Source organism: Excalfactoria chinensis, chromosome 1 (genome assembly GCF_039878825.1).
Source record: "Excalfactoria chinensis isolate bCotChi1 chromosome 1, bCotChi1.hap2, whole genome shotgun sequence".
Taxonomy (NCBI): Eukaryota; Metazoa; Chordata; class Aves; order Galliformes; family Phasianidae; genus Excalfactoria; species Excalfactoria chinensis.
Window position 1 is genome coordinate 72746590 of NC_092825.1, and position 19371 is coordinate 72765960.

A 19371-nucleotide genomic window follows, 5' to 3' on the forward strand; every position below is an offset into this window, starting at 1 on the left:
AGCACCGTACAAAATGCATGGCAGATAGAACATATCTCTATAAAAAAAAAAGCAGATTTTTCTCGCTGGATTATAGCCAGGCAAATTGAAGAGATAGGAAACTGATAATATCAGATCTTGTGCTTTGGCGACACATGGAAGCACTGAAGACATGGCTCAACTTGCCATTTTCAAGAGAGGTACTGATAGCAAATGCAGTGTCACTGAAGAAGTTATTTCTTTGGTGCCAGTAAAAGACACAACAGAATCTCTTGATTTGGATGAAGCAGTAAGAATTACATTAAGGCACTTTTCCTTAATCTTTGTCAGCATATCTGGTGCAGATACTGATGGTGCCGTGCTGACAACTGCTACAAAAGGGGACTCAGAAAAGTTACTGGGAGGCAATGCAACTGCTGTCAGCAGCTCACACTTGATGAAATACTGCTGCATTGGTCATCAAGAAAATTTACCTACAAAACTTCAAAAAAAGGCAATAAAGTCATGAAGATCATCACCAAAGCTGTGAGTTTCATGATGGCTATGGAATTGAACCATTACCAGTTCCAGGAGTTCCTTCAATGCACAGATGCTGATCATGGGGATGCCTTTTGCTTTTCTGAAGGAAAAGTAGCTGAGTTGGGGTAAAACGCTAAAATGACTTTAAGATTTGCAAAATGAAATCAAATCATTTGTGGAATCAGAAGGAAAATTTGTGCCAGAATGTGGAGATTAAAAATGGCTCACCGGCTTAGCATTTCTGATGGATTTGACTGCTCCTTTAAATGAGTTCAACATGCAGCTTCCAGGTGGAAATAAGCTTACCTGTGCTACGTTTCAAACCCTAACAGAGTTCAAAATGAAACTTGAATTATGGCAAGCTCAGGTTATGGCAAATAACTGTATGCATTTTGATACACTGGTTAAATGTGGCCTTGTGAACAGTGAAAAACAAGCAGCCATGCTTTTCATTTTGTTAAAGGAATTTGAAAATAACTTCCTAAATTGAAAAAAAAAATAAATCTAAATTTTGGTATATTTGTGACTCTACTTTCAGTCAACATATGTACATTACCTGCAAATTTTCGAACTGAATGTATAGAGTTGTAATCAGATATTCAACACACAAAAATTGGTCATGTCTCTTCACCAGATCTTATAAGAAAGATCTAACTCACCAGAGAAAAATATCCCTCACTTTACAATAATGCCTTACTTTTGTCAGCAATTATTTTTTTGGCAGTACATACATTTGTGAACAATGGTTTTCAGGGCTGAAGCACAGGAAGGGCACAATTAGATCAAAAATCTCTGACAAGCACCTTGAGAGCTCACTAAATATTGCCGCCACTCTCATCAAATCAGAAATTGATGCATTATTTTCAGAAAACCAAGGTCAAATATCCCACTAGTTTTATGTTTCTGTTGCTCTCCTTTTTTATGCTTCAATTTAAAAAGTATTAAAAAACACAAAAGAAGTATTTAAATACATTAGCTGCATTATATATTTTATATACTGCCCAAGACAATTCTTCTTCACACAGTGCAGCCCAAGCAAGTCAGGAAGACGGACACCCAGGTTCCAGACTGAGCATTTACTTCAGTTACAAAGACTGTTACAGCTGCAAACTTTAAGCTCAGGCTCTGGTTTCTGTCATCGTTTTATGCTGGTGCTAACCTTCGTTGACTCTCAGTGTTATTTTTTCCATGAAGATGCACAGGATCTGTCCTTTAACCCATTCCTGTTTAATATGTGGATACACTGAAAATGACATTTTCTCTTTTACATGTGTTATTTACTGAAATACGTTGCTTTCCACAGGCTCCTTTTGTCACGGCAGCTGGGGGAGCCTCTTCAGAGGAACCTGATTCCTATTTAGGGATTAGGGTTTAAAAACACAGTAACTGATAGTCTTCCTCCTTTCACTCCTTCTTCCTCAGTTTTCTAAAGACCCTATCTGCAGGGGAAAAAAAAAAAAAAAAAAAAAAAGTGGGATATGCAAGGGGTTAATATTCAAGGTATGCAGCAGTCCCCACCGCTTTGTCTTTCCTTTGTTAATCTTTCTGCCGTGCTCCCAGTCAGACTGGTTGGAGAAGATACTTAAACAGTTCAGAGTTCAGGTCTCAGACCGGTGTTCCTCACTGGTCCATAAACCCTTCCTCCTGTTCAGTTAAGGGACAGCATACATTTACTGTCACGTTTCATCTCGTTAAAAGCAAACATCTGCTGCAGGTTATTTATTCTGTCTGTGCACATCCACAAGGAGAACACTGCCTGTTTAAATGTTTGTGTTCTTCTCACTATTTTTCCTTATGCAAGTATGATAAGGCACACTGACATTGGTAGACTGGCGGTTCCGTTAACACAAGTGTCCTCTTTATCTCTGAGATATCTACAGCATATGAAGCAACCATTCAAACCACACACAACTGCTCAGTAATCTCTACAGTGCACTTTAGAGACTGACAGGAAATGCAGCCACAAACTATTCAGTCTTTTTCTTGTGTGAAGAGACTGTTAAAACCACAGAGCTAATCTTGTGGCCGAAAAGTCACAAAAATCAGCAAACTCCAAGTAAATGCCCAGAAAGCAAGTTTTTTCTGAAAGGATCTGCTCTTTGGCATCCCAAAACCAGTACTTATCCACAGTTATCCCATGGAGTTCTTCCCAGGACTCCAAGGGCAATAGGGCAACTGATAGACTGGAAAGTGGGTGCAGCATGCATCACTTGTATTTCCATTAGCTTTGTGTAGTTTCTGGGTGTTATTGACCTTAGCAACTGGGTTCCTGAGCACATTATGTATGCATATTCTTCAGTTAATTTGACCTTTTATCTTTCCATTTTGTTCATTCTGTTAAACATACAAACTTTCCTCTTAAGTTCCTGGGTTTTGCCACTCCATTTTTCACGTTGTTCACATCTCCAAGTGAGAATACAACAGTTCCTGTTGGCAAAACTTAGAAGCTGTTTAACATACTTAACTTAAGCACCCGTGTAAGTATTGAATAAATTGCACCACTTCACCAAAAAGAAGTAGAGGAGCCTCCAAAAAGGTTGCCCACAGAGACCTTACTAGAACTAGGAAGTACATATCACAAAAGTTTTATGTAACACTGTTACATAAAAATATGTTCAATAACTATTTCATTTAATAATGCATTTTTGACCAGTAATTCACCTTCTAACAGATCAGCGTGTCCTAAAGAACAGTCTATAAGAATGACAAATAAATCAGACATGCTGAAACTGAACATTTTCCTGTCTGCAAATGTCACTGCAAATAGATTTCAGTCTATATAGTACTACGTACTAGCAAGGTAGCTATAACTAAGCTACTGGAACTACATGCATGAACAAATTACTGTAGGAATGCAAAATACTTGCTGCCTGGACTTTCACAGAGCAAGGGAGCAATATTAAATAGCAACATCACCAGAGCAAGCACAAGTTTTCTAACATACAAACACACGTATATATACAGGTGGCTGCATCTGGGAGACTGCTTAGTGGCAGAGAATTCAGAAGCTGGGGTGCCAGAAAACATCAAAATGACTGTACCACTTTTAAACAAGGGGTCCATTAATGAGTACTGTGCCTCAGCTGGCAATGGGACTGCTTAGGGAAACTAAAGCTCAAAACAACATAAAATGGTATTTTTCACAATGCTTTCCAATGCCTCCAGCAACCCACGATACAAGAATTTATTTAGCCAAGTATTATCTTTTCTTTCATCTGTCTTGAAAGATTTTGCCTACTTTCAACACCCTGCACAATTTTAGCAACACAGTACTTCATGGTAAATTCCACAGTTTTTATGTAACTTGTTACGTTTATGTTTGCATAAGGGTGGAGAGCAATATTCAAACTAGCTACTTATTTTGCACAGCTGGCAGTGAAATGAGCGATGGTAACAAGAGATGAGTAAAAGTTTCACACATAATTAAAGTACTAATATATTCAATTATTTAAAAACAAGAGTAGTTTAAGGTTTGGATACTAGAAGAAACAGATAGTAAGGTTTGGATAGGAATAAAGAATAGGACACGATCAGGGGTGTGACCCATTCAAAGAGCCGTGATCCTCAGTCTCCTATATACCACTTAATGCCTATTATCAACAAATTGGACAAACTTTGCATCTTATTTCTCAGCCATCATAGAATTTCTTTCCCTTATTTGCTTAGCCCTGCAAACACCTTCTCCAATAATTGTTTATAAAGACAAAGATTATGAAGACGGCAGGTGTACCTCTGTAGGAAAGAAAGCAGATGCAGCCAACTTCGAGAGTTCGTGCTTGAGGCATCACTTGGCTCTTATCTTCAGATCTCTCACGACAACAGGTCGGGGTCCCTGGCCCGGAGCGGCAGGGTGGGTAAAGGACGCCAGCATCGAGGGGTGTTGCGATGTAGGGCTGTGGGAACTGGGGGAATTACCTTCTGCTCTCCGACCTCCGGTAGTACTTATGTTTTGTGGCAGGCCGGGGACGAGGCACCACGCAGCAGGCAGAGGGCCAGGCCTTCACAGGAGGCCATGGCCAGGTTGCACCGCGGCAGGGGCCCGCTGAGGTGCCCGCTCTGCCGCAGCCCAGGGCCGGCCGCGACCGCGCTGGAGGAAAGGCTGGACGGACACGACACTGCTAGAACCGGCAAGCACCCTCCTGTCGCGGCGCCAGGGCACACCTGTCCGGCTGCACCGCCACTTCCAGCCCCGTGTCTTTCCCCTTCCTTTCCCCCGGCCGCCTAACTGTTTGTCGAAGTGTTTCTTGTCGTGAAACAGAAGATTAACCGAGGAGGTGAATTCGAGGGCAGAGTAGGCACAAGCGTCAAGGGAAAAACATTTTCTCGTGTCCCGCTCCCGCCCGTCCCTATTCCTAGGATCAGGAGGAGGGAGCCGCGCTATATACACGAGCTCGGAGGGTTGGGGCGGAACCCGTGGGGTCGGTTTGGCGTGTCGGTTGCGGCCGGGCCCAGGGCGAGGCGGTACGGGCTGGCAGGGCGGAGAGGGCCGGAGCGTGAAGGCTCCTCAGGGGGGAGCGAGGACCGAGGTTCCTCATGGACACTTTGGACTCGGGATGGGGTGGTAAAGGTGCAGGGATCACCAGAGCCAGCTCTCTGCCTTCTGTCCAGGCATCGCGGCGGAGTGCGGTTGCCTGAAGGGTCTTCGGCCAGCCTCGTAGCGGCGCTGGCACTCCGGAGCCCGGCAATCACTGTGGTGGGTGACAGTCCTGAGGAAATCGGGACTGTGGCCGCTTTTTTAAGACCCTTGGCATCCTGACTTTGTCGGCACACAGTTACTTAGTAAGACTTAAACGCCTGGTGAGACCTCTGAACAAGAAGCACCCTGATGAAGCTTTAAATCCATTATAACTCATTACATTTCTTCCACACTTCCGCACAATAAAACCTGAAAATGGATAGCCTCTGATAGCATTTGAGCAATTACATATATTTAAGATAAAACAAACAAAAACGTTGCCTACTGTGTGGCATAATTACAACAGTGAAGCTCTTTCCATACTGTCATCCCACTCCTTGTTTTCAGAAAAGGAAATAAAAGCAAGGCTATATGTCTCGTGTTTGGATAATATCAAGGTTCAGAAACTCACTGTTGAGCTTGAGTCTACCTGTTTTTGCTTCCCGCACTTTTAAGCTAAGGTTGCTCCTACAATTTAGCTGTGTATATGGTTACAGAATTTAGTATGTGCAGTTATCTGGTGTGTATGTGTGAAATACTGGATGTAAATGGGGATTTTACAACTCACTTTGGAAAACAGTGACTGGTCTGTGTCAGAATATTTGAGAGAGAGGCTGTAGCAGAATAATAGACAAAATGGTCTAATGATCTCTTTGATACAGATACTAAAATAGTTACTTGGCACAAATAGAGCATATTGAGTGTAATTCCCTCTGAATCACTGAAAATGATTTCAAAATGGATTAAAAGTAGTATGCAAAAAGGCAGTTGTTAACCTGTAACTTTCAGGCCAGATTCTTAATGAATTCACATCTAAATTGAGAATTGTATATATTTTAATTAATACATTTTATTACACTATTACTTTCCCTCCACAGGGAAAATCAACTCACCTTAAAGCAAAATAAATTATAAAACACTTGCTTTCCTTGTAGATGGCCAGACAAGAACCTCAAGAGAGAAACTATGACAATATGCTAAAGATGGTGGAGGATCTGAACAGGGACCTAGAAAAACTTCTGGAGGAAATGGAAAAACTGACAGGTAAAGGTCTTTATTAAGAACAATATGGGTTTGTTTAATATTGTTTGATATTTAAGTAGTTAATAGTCAAATGGAAGACTCCTTTGCAAATTTAATCTTAGTCCCTTACCTATGGAGGGGACTGCATGTTCTTCTTTATTTTCTGCAGCAGTTCTATCAGAAACTATTTGCAACTAACATGATAGATGGAAATGGATAATTAAATGATTTGCTATTAGTGGCAGCTCACAAATGTTGCTGAGAAAACTACAGTCTGTTTATGATAAAACAGAAGGAAAAATATGAAATAAATACAAAAATAATTTCCCTTGCTTTATCAGAAACTTTTTTTTTTTTTTTTTTTTTTTTCCCTGAATCAGTCTCATTAGTTACGTTGTTCTTAATAGTTTTTCATCTCCATTCTGTGGACTTCTTAGTTCTTCCCTACTGCTTTCCACTTCCTGAATGTTACTGACCTGGAGAGAATTCTTGGTTCACTTCATTTATTGTAAAAAAAAAAAAAAAGCCTGTTGTGCCTTTCTTTTTAATTACTCACTTTGTTGTAAACTTCAGGTAAAAGTGTCCATCACCCTTTCATACTTTGCACTGTATACATCTGTATACTTCCATACTGAAGTATTTTGAGACATCTATGAAGAAATAATATCAGATTTGTTACATTTATTGATTTTGAGCATTACCATGGGCACCTTCTTCTATTGTACATCAGGCTTTCTCTATCATAAGATCTGAACTGATAATTATTGATGTTTGGTTTTGTTTATATATTTATATATTTATATATTTATATATTTATATATTTATATATTTATATATTTATATATTTATATATTTATATATTTATATATTTATATATTTATTTGTTTATATAATTATATATATATATATATATAATTTTTATTTTTCAATCACCCCCTGTGTTTTTAGCCAAAATTCCTGGCTTGGTGGTATCTCTTGTGTTTATAGTGCAGGCAACATGGATGGCATATGACATGGTAGTAATGCGTACTAACCCTGACCTGACCAATTCCATGAGGCGTTTGGAAGATGCCTTCCTGAACTGCAGGGAAGAAATGGAGAAAAAATGGCAGGAAGTGCTAAGAGAATCTAAAGGTGAAGAGCAAAAAAAGGAATGAGTTGAATTTAGTCATGCTGTCAGAACTGTATCCTTTGGAAAGTCTCCAGTTTTTTTGTTTTCCAGGCATGGAGGTTTCACAAACACCATGGAAAACGAATTGCTGTTCATCTTACTAAGAACTATGTATGCGTTTACATTTGTGGAAATATTTTTATGATATATTAATGTTGTTGAAGATAAAAGGTAACTATGTTTCTATTTTTTATTGTGCTCACGTTGTAGTGTACATGCATACAGAACTTAGGTGCTATACATGGGTTATTTTTCCTGGAAGATCACACTCACTTCATAGTCAATATGTGTATGTGCAATTCTTTGATCCCTAAACAAACTGAGTGGGCGAGAAGGGGAGGCTGTGCAGTACACAACTACACTAACGTGCCTGTCAAGGAAAACTAAATAATTATATTTTATTATTACTATTTTTTTAAACCAAATTAACAATTCTAGATTCACAGACTCATCATATTAGCTTGATGTGAGATCACCTACTAGGTGTTCATTGACAGAACTTTTTTATTAGCTAGCTCACCTGTAATTTCTTTCATTTTATTTCCTGAAGGTAACGTCTCATTTAAGAAAAAAATGTTCACAGTTATTAACTACACTTTGGTCTGTGGGACTGCTGCTGAAACCAAATGAATCTTATTATGAAACAAGCCTTTCTCTCTATGTTCCTGCTGTATATTATTAAAAAAGAATAGAAAGAAAATCTTTTGTAGTCAAGATGCAGACTAAAAGCACCACCTTGTGGCTTGCAGTTAATTCATAAATATTTTATCTAAGCTGGAAAGCCATGTGAGTTTCCATTATTCATCAGGCTGATTTCTAGTGAGCAGCAACATAGCAAGTAATAGCACCCTAAAGAAATGTCAACTTGCCCTCCCTCCCCCCAATTATACCTAGTGTTTCTAGAGGCAGGTGGAAATCTATATTCTTGACTTCTGTTGCAGTAGTTCCTGGCTCTTCGTTCCAGCCAGGGTAGGGCAAAATAGCAGAACTTGAGGAATCTTGCAATTTCATCACTCCTTGGAGGACCTTCGTGGCCTGCTTTCACTTTAGTACCTTGACTGCATCATCCCCCTTCTTTAAATCTGCATTAAGAACTTTTATTTATTTATTTATTTATTTATTTGAAGTGTCACAAGTCTTTTAATTGCTCATGTGGAGATTTCCTCAATCTAATCATTGTGTGGTGTAACCTTTTCGTCATCCTTTTTCTTACTCATGGACATTCTTACCCTAGTAATCATGTGCCCAACAAACACCCAGCTATGATGAGTGGTAGGGACAGAAGTTGGAAAGAGAACAAAACACTGCATGCTAGGACTGTATTTTGCTTGGAGGATCTGGCTACTTTAGTAGATTTAACTACATTTTCCTCTCTAAACTTTTCTTTCCAGCTGCATAACGATAACCACAGGGGAGATGCACCAGAACAGGGACAAGATTATTACACTTGTCTTTCACTAACTTTTTTTCTTTTGAGATTTATTGATAATGAACTTGAAGGGATTTGTTTCATGCATCTCACCATCTTCCACATTTCAGCCCAGTTAGATACCTTAGACCTGCAACAGAAACCATACTGAAAAACACTGATGTCCTATCACAGGGACAATTTTTATTACAAATTTAATTTTCAAAAATAAAAAGGTGCTGGATCAACATCTTCATCTAGTGTTCACATAACTTAAACAGTAATCAAGATCACTGGGCAGACATCTGTATCATCCATCATGGAATATTTTTGTAATGAAAAGTGTCAGTAACAGTTAAGCTTTATGCTCACTTGCAGTGAACTCCACTTATGTGATTTCAGCCTGTACAGCAGTTATACACAGGTGCTTCCTGTACTGTATTTCACAGAAAAGCACGCTTCTGCGCAACAGCCACAAGAGCAAGAGAAGTTGGAACTGGTGGACTGCCAATCTGTGTGCCCAAATATAGCAGTAAGGAATTTTTTTTTTCCTTGGCTATTCTTTCCTGAGCTTCTGATAGTAACATTTCATAAGCAAGATACAAATCAGCTGAACTTTGTTGGTAGTTGTTTTAAACACAGATCTGGACAGACAGTAGAATTTGTTAGTGCTAATTCATATTGCATAAATAAAGACAGTGCTCATCACAAGAAAATTTACAGAACATCGTTATATACCTAACTCGTCTTCAAGGCAAGAGTTGAATGCCCAAGAGTTAACTATCCAAGAACCAGCAAACCAAGCCATGTCTTGTCCAAAAAGCTTGTAATGACAACACAGAGCAGAACTGAGAAGGGGCTGTGGGGCCTCTGCATTTCACTTACTTAGGCATCTCACTCCGTGTTGAAACGTAGCCTAGAGCTCTACCTAGAATATTTGCTTCAGTATTGGTGCTTTGCAGTTCTCACTACCCTTTGGCTGGTACAACTGCTTTTCCCCAACTATGTACGAGTCTCAGAACAGATACTTTCTTGCTACAACTTTACAGTGATGCTGAAGGCCAGCTGGTTTCACAGGCTAGACAACATCTAAGACTTAAACTTGAGATTTGCAAATAGTCTTCCTGAACAGAGAAACCAAATTTACTTGTATTTACTTGTCACTACAACTCTTAATATCCAGATCATGCATTTCATTCTAGCATTCTTCCAGGGAGCCTGAAGCATAAGTCCTTGCTTTAAATACACATGTACATAGGACTGTGTTTTTCAGCCCTTACAGCAAGCTTTACAACAATAAATGATATACTGTAAAATGATTACACTCTGGGTGGCCAGCCTTTTGGCCTACTTGGGCCCCTTTGAGTGAAGAGAAATTGTCTTAGGCATCATATAAAAAATATGGCCCAATTATATATTTTGTATATATATATAACACATAACTTATTTATATATTCACTTATATGTTTACTTATTAAAATATTATAAAGGAGAACAAAAAAGTAGTAGGACATTCGACCTTGTTTTTATGAAAGTAAAGCATCAGCGTCTGGTTCAATGGAAGTGGTCACAATTCTCAAGGTGCTCATTAGAGGCTTTTGATCTTATTTTATACTTCCTATGCTTCATCCTTTATGTATGTACTGCCAAAAAATAATGACATGAATAGGACATAATTGTAAGGTGAAGGATATTTTTCTATGTTAAGGTAGGTCTGGTGAAGGTCAAGTAAAGAGATATGATCAAAATTTTGAGCTGATTGCAACTCTATACATGCTGTGCATAACTATCCAGAACGTGCTTGTCTTTTATGTTGCTGTTGCCACTGCTGAAATACACAGCTGTCCTAACACTCACTGTTTGGTCTCCATAAGGGAGCATCAGTTAATGTCAGCAGGTGCCATTTTTTCCCCCCACAAGAAGACACTAGTGACACACCTTTGCTTCATAAGCACCTCCCATGTTAGATACCATTTTGTCCAACTGCCTCTCCAGGTGTCACACAGCAACAAAATGTAACAGAATATTGGCAGGAAGGCTCAGTCTCTACTGCCATACCACCAACACCTGTTTCTGACATCATGTGCCAACATAATGAAAGTAATGCCTCTGTGTATAGTAAATATCAAAGCATTGCTACAGAATTTAAGAGTATATCACATCTGTTAAGATTACAATGAACAAAGACAGCCTTGCACCCACATGCCTGAAATGGATTTATTTAGTCCTGCTTAAGGATACTTGAGAGGTATGTGTGTTTTCCACAAGTCTTCCATTTGTCAGAACAGCCATATTCTTCTTCTCCTAGAGAAAAATCCATGAGGATCACTGTTCCCCCATCTCTTCCCTAGTCTGTAGCACAGCAGTTTCAGCACAGAACATCTCATGATAGTCCTTACCTAGCGCTTATGAAAGTAGTAATGGAAGTGACCAGTACTGCAACATAAGCTTGCTTTACAGTGAATGGATGCATTGTTACATGTGCCTAAGGGAAGCAAAAGCACTCTTATTCCTGAACCACATCTGTAGTTTTCACTGTACTGTTTATACAAAGTTCTTAACTCACTGATTACAAAAGCAAGCTAAGAAACACATAGTGCTTGTGCTAGGGGCAGGGTAATCCATGCATTATGCTTTCCCTTGTCACTCCCTCACGCCAGGCAAAGAGAAAGGAAGCAAGGCTCCAAAGCAACTTGCTTCCAACCCTTATTATTCACAACCTGCGACTCCCTTCCTTTCCCCACCCCCTATTTCCTGAGAAGTTACATGGGAATGTAAGACCCCAGAGAATCTCATCTGTTTTTTAATTATTAGAGCAGAGAAACTAGAGGGGACAATGATAGAAATTACCTGCCAGGAATCTCTCTACATTTGTTTAGTTTTAAATATATATGGTGTTGCTCCATAGCAAAGGAGATTTACCTAAAGCACAATTTACTAGGAGCTGGGTAAGTGTTGTATTGCTAGGAACAGAATTAGGTGTTTTAAGGAAACAAATACATTATTCAAGGCCAGGATAACATCAACTGTAAAACAAGAACATGAGAAATACTTGGACCAGAGAATGAAGCATGCAACAAGATAGCTGAAGGAACACACCCATACTCGGCAGCTGGCAGTAGTGTGATAACACTTGCAAAACAGCCCAGGTTTGAGGAAGAACACTAAAAAACCCCATACACATTAGTATCACTCCTTGGTTATTAGCACAAAATGGTGCAGGTGGAAAGATTTCATTGTTTTCAGGTAAGGAAAACTGAGGAGGCTAATGAAATATACTGCCATTATTTGGAACTTTATTTGCTAGAATAAAGTAGCAATCTAAGTCTTTCTGAGCAGAGAGGAACCTGCAGGCTTGGATTCTACTGCTTTGATAACAAAAGCCTTGCAAACCTAAAGGGAAAAAAAATATCCCACCAATGCACTCTAGATGTTACAAACAACTGCTGCAGTATAGTAAGAGGGAAAAAAAACCCGAGTCGAAAAGCAGAGAGGGTAGTGTGTTGTAACAGTAGTGTAGGTTATAGCTCTGTTGTCTAATTACTGTGCAGAAGCTGTTTTTGTTTCCACAGTAGCCATGACTAACCCAGTCAAATCCTTGCACATGTATTGTCCAGCAGTGTTTTAGACAAGACATATCACTGCACATTAAGAGATGCATCTCATTTTCACATGTCAATGCTGAAGCAGCAAGATTAAAGTTAAAGATTTTAAAAGGTAAACACAAACACTTCAGTGGGTTGGTTTTGGTAGTTGAAATCACTTTAATTTGCAAGGAACGTCACCCATGCTGCACGGTTTCAAATAGACCTTACCAAGGAAAGCTGAAATTTCTCCTCCCCATGTCCTGAAGTGAACAGGACTGGCACAGAAAAAAAAAAAAAAAAATACTCAACACACCTGGGAGGTCTAGCACCAGCATCCAATAAAGAAAAGCATTTGATTTCTATTTCAGTTCTTTCAGTGGGTATTTTCCCCTTTTCAGTTTGACACCAAAAGAAAAACTGAAAAATTCAATACTAGTGAAACATTGAAATTCTAAACAAGAAAAAACCCACAGTTGCTCTTGGAACTGGGGAGGTTGCTCTTTCCAAATCTCACTCTTTATGCATCCATCTTGCAGGCGTTCCCTGGATCTCATCTGCTGGTTTTGTTTGTTTGTTTTTTTCCTCCTGCTTTTAGTTCTGATGTTTTGAATCTTTGCTTTCATCACTGTTGCTTACTTATTGCTTGAATGTTTCTTTGGTGTTATTTCTGAGTTATGTTTTAGGACACCTGTTAAAAAAAAAACAAACAACAAAAAAAGAAATTAAAAAAAAAAGTTTAAAGTTTCACTTTCCTAGTGTAGAGAATATTATACTTATTATATTATACTTATTAATGACAAGATAAGCATGACCAGCATATCTTAATATAATTTGAGTATCACATCTTCCTAATACTTCCTAATAGCATCTGTTGATGAGTTGGAGCTTTAACCAAGTGTACATATACAGAATCACAGAATGGCCTGAGTTGGAAGGGACCTCAAGGATCCCCCTTGCCCCCACCACAGGCAGGGCCACCAACCTCCACATTTAATACTAGACCAGGCAGCCCAGGGCATCATCCAACCTGGCCTTGAACACCTCCAGAGTGTTCACCACTCTCACAGTAAAGAGCTTCCCCCTGACATCCAACCTAAAATCTTCCCTCCTTCAGCTTAAAACCATTTCCCCTTGACCTGCTGTTACCAACCCTTTCAAAGAGTTGAGTTAACTATACCGATAAAGCAAACTTTGTGACAGATACAGGCAGAGGCAGATAAAGGTGTTCCTTAACTCACCTATAAAAGGCCATCAGAAGTTACCACCAAGTATCCAGCCTGAAACACATGGATGTGGCCACATCCCAGGAGCCCTGGAAATCCCATTTTGTTCAGAAAAGATACTAGCTATACTACTTACCTGAGAGATAGTAGAGGTGCCTGCAGAACCTGACGTTACTCAGCACCACTCTGCTCAGTCACCGGAGCAGGATTTTCAGCAGGTGTTTCAGTCACTTTTGTCTGAGACACAAAGACAAAAACTTTTGTTATAGGTAAAGACTGAGTTAAGTCCCTTCTCCGTCCAATAGCATTTTTTTTTTTTAATTTTTTTTTTTTTTTTTTTTAAAGTAAGCTCTGACACAGAGAGAACCACCTTGAGTGAACAGGATAGAACAATAAAGTCTTCTTCTCACCAGGGTAAAGTCTAATTATTAACAGTTAACCTAAATCTAGTTTGTACAGTTCAAATTGATTCAAATCCATCTCTTGTCCTGGAGAGGGGTAGTATCAGGAAAATAGTTTGAGCTGGAAAATAAAGTGTTTCTTCCTACTTCAGAAGTCTTTATTACTGTCCGACTCCAAGTAAAAACTATCTAGAAGCAATTCCTATCCCACTCCTAGTTTCATTTGAGGTAAGCTGCTCAAACAAATTCATAAGAAACAGGCAGTTAAGCCAGCTACCTTTACTATCAACTTGCCATTGGTTTCCTGTAACATACTGACAACAGACTTCTCAAATCCCCCTAACCAAACCTCTTAACACTCATGCCATCAAAACTCGGCCTCTGTCACACAGCCAAGAGCACGCTTACCTCTTTCCCATCCTGAGCTGGTGTATTGGGTGGACGAGGCCGACGCCGGTAGTTGTATGGGCGCCTATACCCACGGCGAATCGGCTGCTGACTCACAGCACCGGCCTCATGCTGGTTCTCTTTGTTCTCAGCCTCTCCAGCGACAGGGGCAGGGCGTGGACGCAGGGGCCCCCTTGAAGAGGCAGGGCAGGGAAGTACATATAAGTACAAAAGTAGCCTAAGTCTGTTAAACTAGCTTAATTTCAGCCCAGCAAAAACCTCATTAGCCAGCTACCATCTTTTATGGTTTAGAATGTAAGCAAACAGTTCCTTTGGAGTTCCACTGTTAGGCAGCTCAAGGGAAAGTCCTATTTCATTGAGATAGGCATGCAGCCTGAGTGTCTCTCACTGCTGGAACTACAACAGCATGTTCTGCTGCCTGTTCTGCAATAAAAGGTAGGTAAACCATCCAAACTGTTGGCTAGGAGAATTAAAGCAACCACCACCAGTGACCATTTAAGCCAATCTTGCCAATTAGGCTTGCACTGGTTACACACCAGCCCAGCATTATAACTGAAGGCCACAGTTCGTGGGAATCCCTGTTACACTTCATAAGGAATATCCAGAAATGGTTCATAAGAAACCAATACAGCGTTGTCTCTCTTGACCACAAAGTACACATTTCAAGGAGAGCTGAAGATCACTCACAATGGAAATAAAATAGTCTTTTGGGTACTTCAGGAACATTGATTACTTCATGTATGTGAACTTCACTGTTTACAGCAGTGTCCAAATACAGCTAGAAGTCACTGCCTATCTTGTTCTCATTAGGTGGCTTAATTAATCCACAGTTACCCAGTTCCAAAAGCCAATTCAGACTTCCCAAGAAAAAGAAGAGAAACATTAGTATCACTAGATTTATGCATTGCTTGCGCTTACATGCACTGTTAACCTAAACAGAAACATAATTCACTCACATTGGAATGCATATGTTAAGCTACCTCTACAGGAGGTAGCCCAACACTAATGAGGACTTTCAGTAATAGTTTATACATGTCAGATTACTACACAGTGTCAGTATTATCCACATTCCTGCAGCCCCAGATAATGTTTGTGTTGAGAATGACTATGTTAAGTGCTAGAAAACCTCAGAGTGGAAAAGGAAGGCTTATAGTTGTAGACTCAGCATGCACAAGAGCATTATGTTTAACTGCATGTTAACATGGAATATGTTGTCACTGCAATTAAGGACCACCTCACTATTCCTATGAAGTTCAGCCACTTCTTGCTTTTGCATTATTATTTTGCTCCTTCCTTTTTGTTCCTGAGTAAATATGCAACAAAGAACTAGAATTATCAAATCCAAGTCAAAACTGGAACCTGACCTCCATAAGCTATATTAAAAATAAGATAACCAGATGAGAAGGACCAAGTAAGGCACATCATATGGCAGACTAATACAATTCTTCTCCTTAACAGTCTCCATAAGGCATTACATTTGTCACTCACCCTTCAAGAGGAAACAATCTGACTTCTTGTGACTTATTTACTTTTTTACTTACACGAAATTAAAAAGAAGTGTGCAAGACCTCAAAATATGTAATAGTTAAAGGGTAGGTATTCCATACACTGATATTTTTAACTACATTGAATTACTCAACTATGGGATCACTCCCTAAGCATGGAGGGCTGAAACTGGAGTGGTCATGTCAGAATTAATAATAGACAATTAGGAACAGGAAAAAAAAAAGAATCCTATACTAACCAATTTAAGGTATGACTAACATAGGTGACTCAGCAAGTTACACTGCTCACATTATATACTGCTTATCCCATTGGAAAGTATTTGTGCTCATGTAAAATCCAAATAATTCTTTATATATATATATATATATATATATTTTAAGTAGTCCTGCTGAATCTTCAAGAACCCCTTTAGCTCAGTACCAGGAATCCCTAGGGAAGAATAAAGATAAAAAAGCTTATTTCCCCTACATAGCCTCCTGATGTCCAGTTGTTTCCCACTCTGGAGACTTCCTGAACTAGATACAGTTCACCATTTAGTAATACTGCAACAGTGTTCTATGTGACCTCTTGTATGTGTTCTCTTCTGACCACTCCAAGGGAGTGGTCAGGTGCTGTAGCAGGCTGCCCACAGAGGTGGGAGTGTTCAAGAAATGTTTAGAAGTTGTACTGAGGGACATGGTTTAGTGGGAAATATTTTTGAGACATGGATGGTTGGACTGGATGATCTTAAAGTCTTTTCCAACCCTGATGATTCTATGATTGGCTGTAGCAACAACAAAATGGTAGACTTTGAGGTGATTATGACAAATAGGAAGGCACACAGCAAACTCACTACCATTCAGGAAAACAGATCCCAGGAACCTGTCTGAGAAATAGGGCATAAAGCCTTGGAAAGAAGAGAGGTCCAGGAAAGTAATTTAATATTCAATAATCACCTTCAATAAACTCAAGAGCAAGGCAACTAAAGAGATGGACAAAACACAAAGAGACCTGCATGGACGAACAAGAAGCTCACAGACAAACCCAAACACAAAAAGGAAGCATATGGGGACTGGAAACAAGGACGGAACCAGCCTGGAAGGAGCAAATCATTGTCTGCGCAGCCAGGAATCTGATTAGAAAAGCGATAGCCCTAGAAGAACTGAATCTGAGGGACATCAAGAGCAATAACAATAACAAAAGGCTTTTAAGTATGTCAGTGATAAAAGGAAACTAGGGAAAACATGGTCTCTCTTTGTAAGAAAATAGGAGATCTTGTTACCCAGAATATGGATAAGGCTGAGGTACTCCATAACTCCACCTTCCTCACCCCCTTTAATCTTAACTGGAAAATGCTCTAGCCACACTGCCCAACTCATAGAAAACAAAGAGACTGGAAGAATTAAGAACTACCCACTGTAGGGAGAGATCAAGTTTGAGACCATCTAAGGAACCTGAAGTTGCACAAACCCACAAGACCTGACAAGATGCACCTAAGGGTCACAAGGACCTCTCCTCCATGGATGGGACACTCACAACCTCCCTCAAAAGCTTGTTCCAGTATCTCACCACCCTCTCTGTAAAAAGACTTCCCCATGACATATAAATCTCCTCTCCTTTGATTTAAAACCATTTCACCTTGTCCTATCACTATCTGCCAATGTAAGAAGTCAGTTTCCCTCCTGTTTAGTGTCCCTTCAAACACTGGAAGGCTGCAATGAGGTCTCTCCTGAGCCTTCTCTCCAGAAGCAATGAAGCCCAACTCCCTTAGCCTGCCTTCCCCAAATCAGAGACATGGACGTGACAAATGCATCACTCAGTGGATAAGAAATTGCATGGTCACACTCAGACAGTTGCAGTCAGTAACTTGATGTCAAGGTCGAGATCAGTGACAAGGGCATTCTTCAGTGTCTGATATCAGGACTGGCACTATTCACATCTCTGTCAGCAGCATGGACAAAGAATTGAGTACACCCTCAGTAAGTTGGCAGATGACACTAAGGTAAGTGTTATAGCTATCACTAGTGGGAAAAAATTCCTTCCAGAGGAACCCTAACAGATTTTGAGGTGTGAACCTTATGAAATTCAACAAAGCCATGTACAAAGTCTTACACGGGGGTTGGGGTAATCCCAAACATGAATACCAACTAGATAAGTAGACTGACGGCAGAACTGCCAAAGACTTAGGGAGTGTTAGTGAATGAAGATACGAACATATGCTGGCAGTATGTTTACAGCCTAGAAGGCTAACTATATCCTGGGCTAAATCAAAAGAAGCATAGCCATCAAGTCAAGGGAGGTGATTTTCCTACTCTGCTCTTGCAAGACTCCCCTGGAGTACTGTGCTCCTCTCTGGGACCTGAGCATACTGTCATGGATACTCTGGAGCAAGTTCAGATGTGGGCCATGAATATTACCAAAGGGCCAGAGCACCTCTCCCGTGAAGAAGGGCTGGAGCTGAGAGAGCAGGAGCTGTCTAGCCTGGAGAAGAAAAGGCTCCAGAGAGTCCTGATATTAAACTTCCTGTATCTAAAGGGTAGTTTACAGGAAAGCTGAGGACAGACTTTTTACTAGGGCATGTAGTGATAGGAAAAAGAATAATGGTTTTAAATCAAAGACAGTAGATACAGATTACATCTAGGTAAAGCTCTTTACACTGTGGGTGGTGAGGCACTGGAACAGGTTGTCTAAAAAAAGGCTGTGAAAGCCCAATCCCTGAACATGCTCAAGAACACCAGATGGCATCTTGAGTAACCTCACCTAATAGGAAGTGCCCTTGTCAGGGATGTTAGAACTAGACAACCTTTAAAAGGTGCCTTCCAACCCAAACTATTCTATGATTTTAAATATCTTCCCTCCCCTCCCCCACCTACCTCCAAGCCTAATAGCCTTTGCTCACTCAATAGGAGTACTTTCTAGCACAGCATACTACAATGTAACTGAAATCCTACCACATACCTGATGCTCTATAGGGGACAGAACATGACTTCATTTTTCTCCTGAAAAAACAGGCTCTCTTGTGCATACAAGCAGCACAAGTGCTTAGACCTAAGCTTGAGTGATACATCATCTGGGTCCTGGGCACACAAGCTACTAGTCTGCAACATAGTGCTAGACTACTGGCTGCAGTCTACAGGAAGCTTTACAAAGCACATCTTGCCCCTGCAGACACTGGATCAACCTGCCCCATGTCAAGCAGGACCTAGATTTGTTATTCACCTGAAGTAGTATAAGAATTTAAGCTGGGAAGACGTGGAACTTCTCATAACTGAGAAACACATAGAAATGAGTTGGTACAGGACACAAATAACTTTGCCCTTTCTTGACCTGTTCCTGGATCTGAGTAACATACAATTAGATCAAACTACAACTTCTACAACTATTTCCTTACTCTTAAAAGTTACAGCTTCTTCCTGGTAGTTTCAGCAGTTCTCATTCTCTCCACCACTTACGTGTACTTGAATGCCTGGGAATTCAGATTCTCACTCTTTA

The 19371-nt window shown here is 40.0% G+C and overlaps 3 protein-coding genes across 10 annotated transcripts in view; 1 reads left to right on the top strand and 2 right to left on the bottom strand.

Moving 5' to 3' along the window:
* STYK1 (serine/threonine/tyrosine kinase 1) overlaps positions 1–4723 on the bottom strand; it is a 24979-nt gene extending 20256 nt beyond the window's left edge. For 3 of the 5 annotated variants that reach the window (XR_011905110.1, XM_072347184.1, XM_072347210.1), the window contains exon 1: positions 4229–4367. The gene's annotated coding sequence lies outside the window, so the exon portion shown is untranslated. Of the gene's footprint in view, positions 1–4228; positions 4368–4413 lie in introns of those variants that run through there. The other 2 variants (XM_072347192.1, XM_072347201.1) reach the window with 2 other exon arrangements.
* Positions 4292–13701, top strand: SYCE3 (synaptonemal complex central element protein 3). Of its 4 annotated transcripts, XM_072347252.1 has the most exons (4): positions 4859–4959; positions 6109–6217; positions 7184–7380; positions 13610–13701. In XM_072347252.1, the coding sequence occupies exons 2-3, from the start codon at positions 6109–6111 to the stop codon at positions 7351–7353; spliced, it is 279 nt and encodes a 92-aa protein (XP_072203353.1). In that variant the 5' UTR covers positions 4859–4959; the 3' UTR covers positions 7354–7380; positions 13610–13701. The 4 variants fall into 4 exon arrangements, with proteins under 4 accessions (XP_072203371.1, XP_072203363.1, XP_072203353.1 ...); XM_072347270.1 differs by lacking the exons at positions 4859–4959; positions 13610–13701 and adding an exon at positions 4292–4348 and having other exon boundaries at positions 7184–7714; XM_072347262.1 differs by lacking the exon at positions 13610–13701 and having other exon boundaries at positions 4853–4916; positions 7184–8092.
* Positions 12746–19371, bottom strand: part of YBX3 (Y-box binding protein 3) — a 23543-nt gene continuing 16917 nt past the window's right edge. Inside the window, exons 7-9 of the mRNA XM_072347228.1 lie at positions 14395–14566; positions 13722–13822; positions 12746–13050 (exon numbers count right to left, since the gene is read on the bottom strand). Of these exons, the coding sequence (XP_072203329.1) occupies positions 13757–13822; positions 14395–14566 (238 nt within the window). The 3' untranslated portion in view covers positions 12746–13050; positions 13722–13756. The remainder of the gene's footprint in view (positions 13051–13721; positions 13823–14394; positions 14567–19371) is intronic.

Coding starts and splice junctions, on each gene's coding strand:
- SYCE3 (XM_072347270.1), top strand. CDS start 6,109: ATGGCCAGACAAGAACCTCAAGAGAGAAACTATGACAATATGCTAAAG. Junction 6,218..7,183: donor GGAAATGGAAAAACTGACAG/GTAAAGGTCTTT, acceptor TTGTGTTTATAG/TGCAGGCAACATGGATGGCA.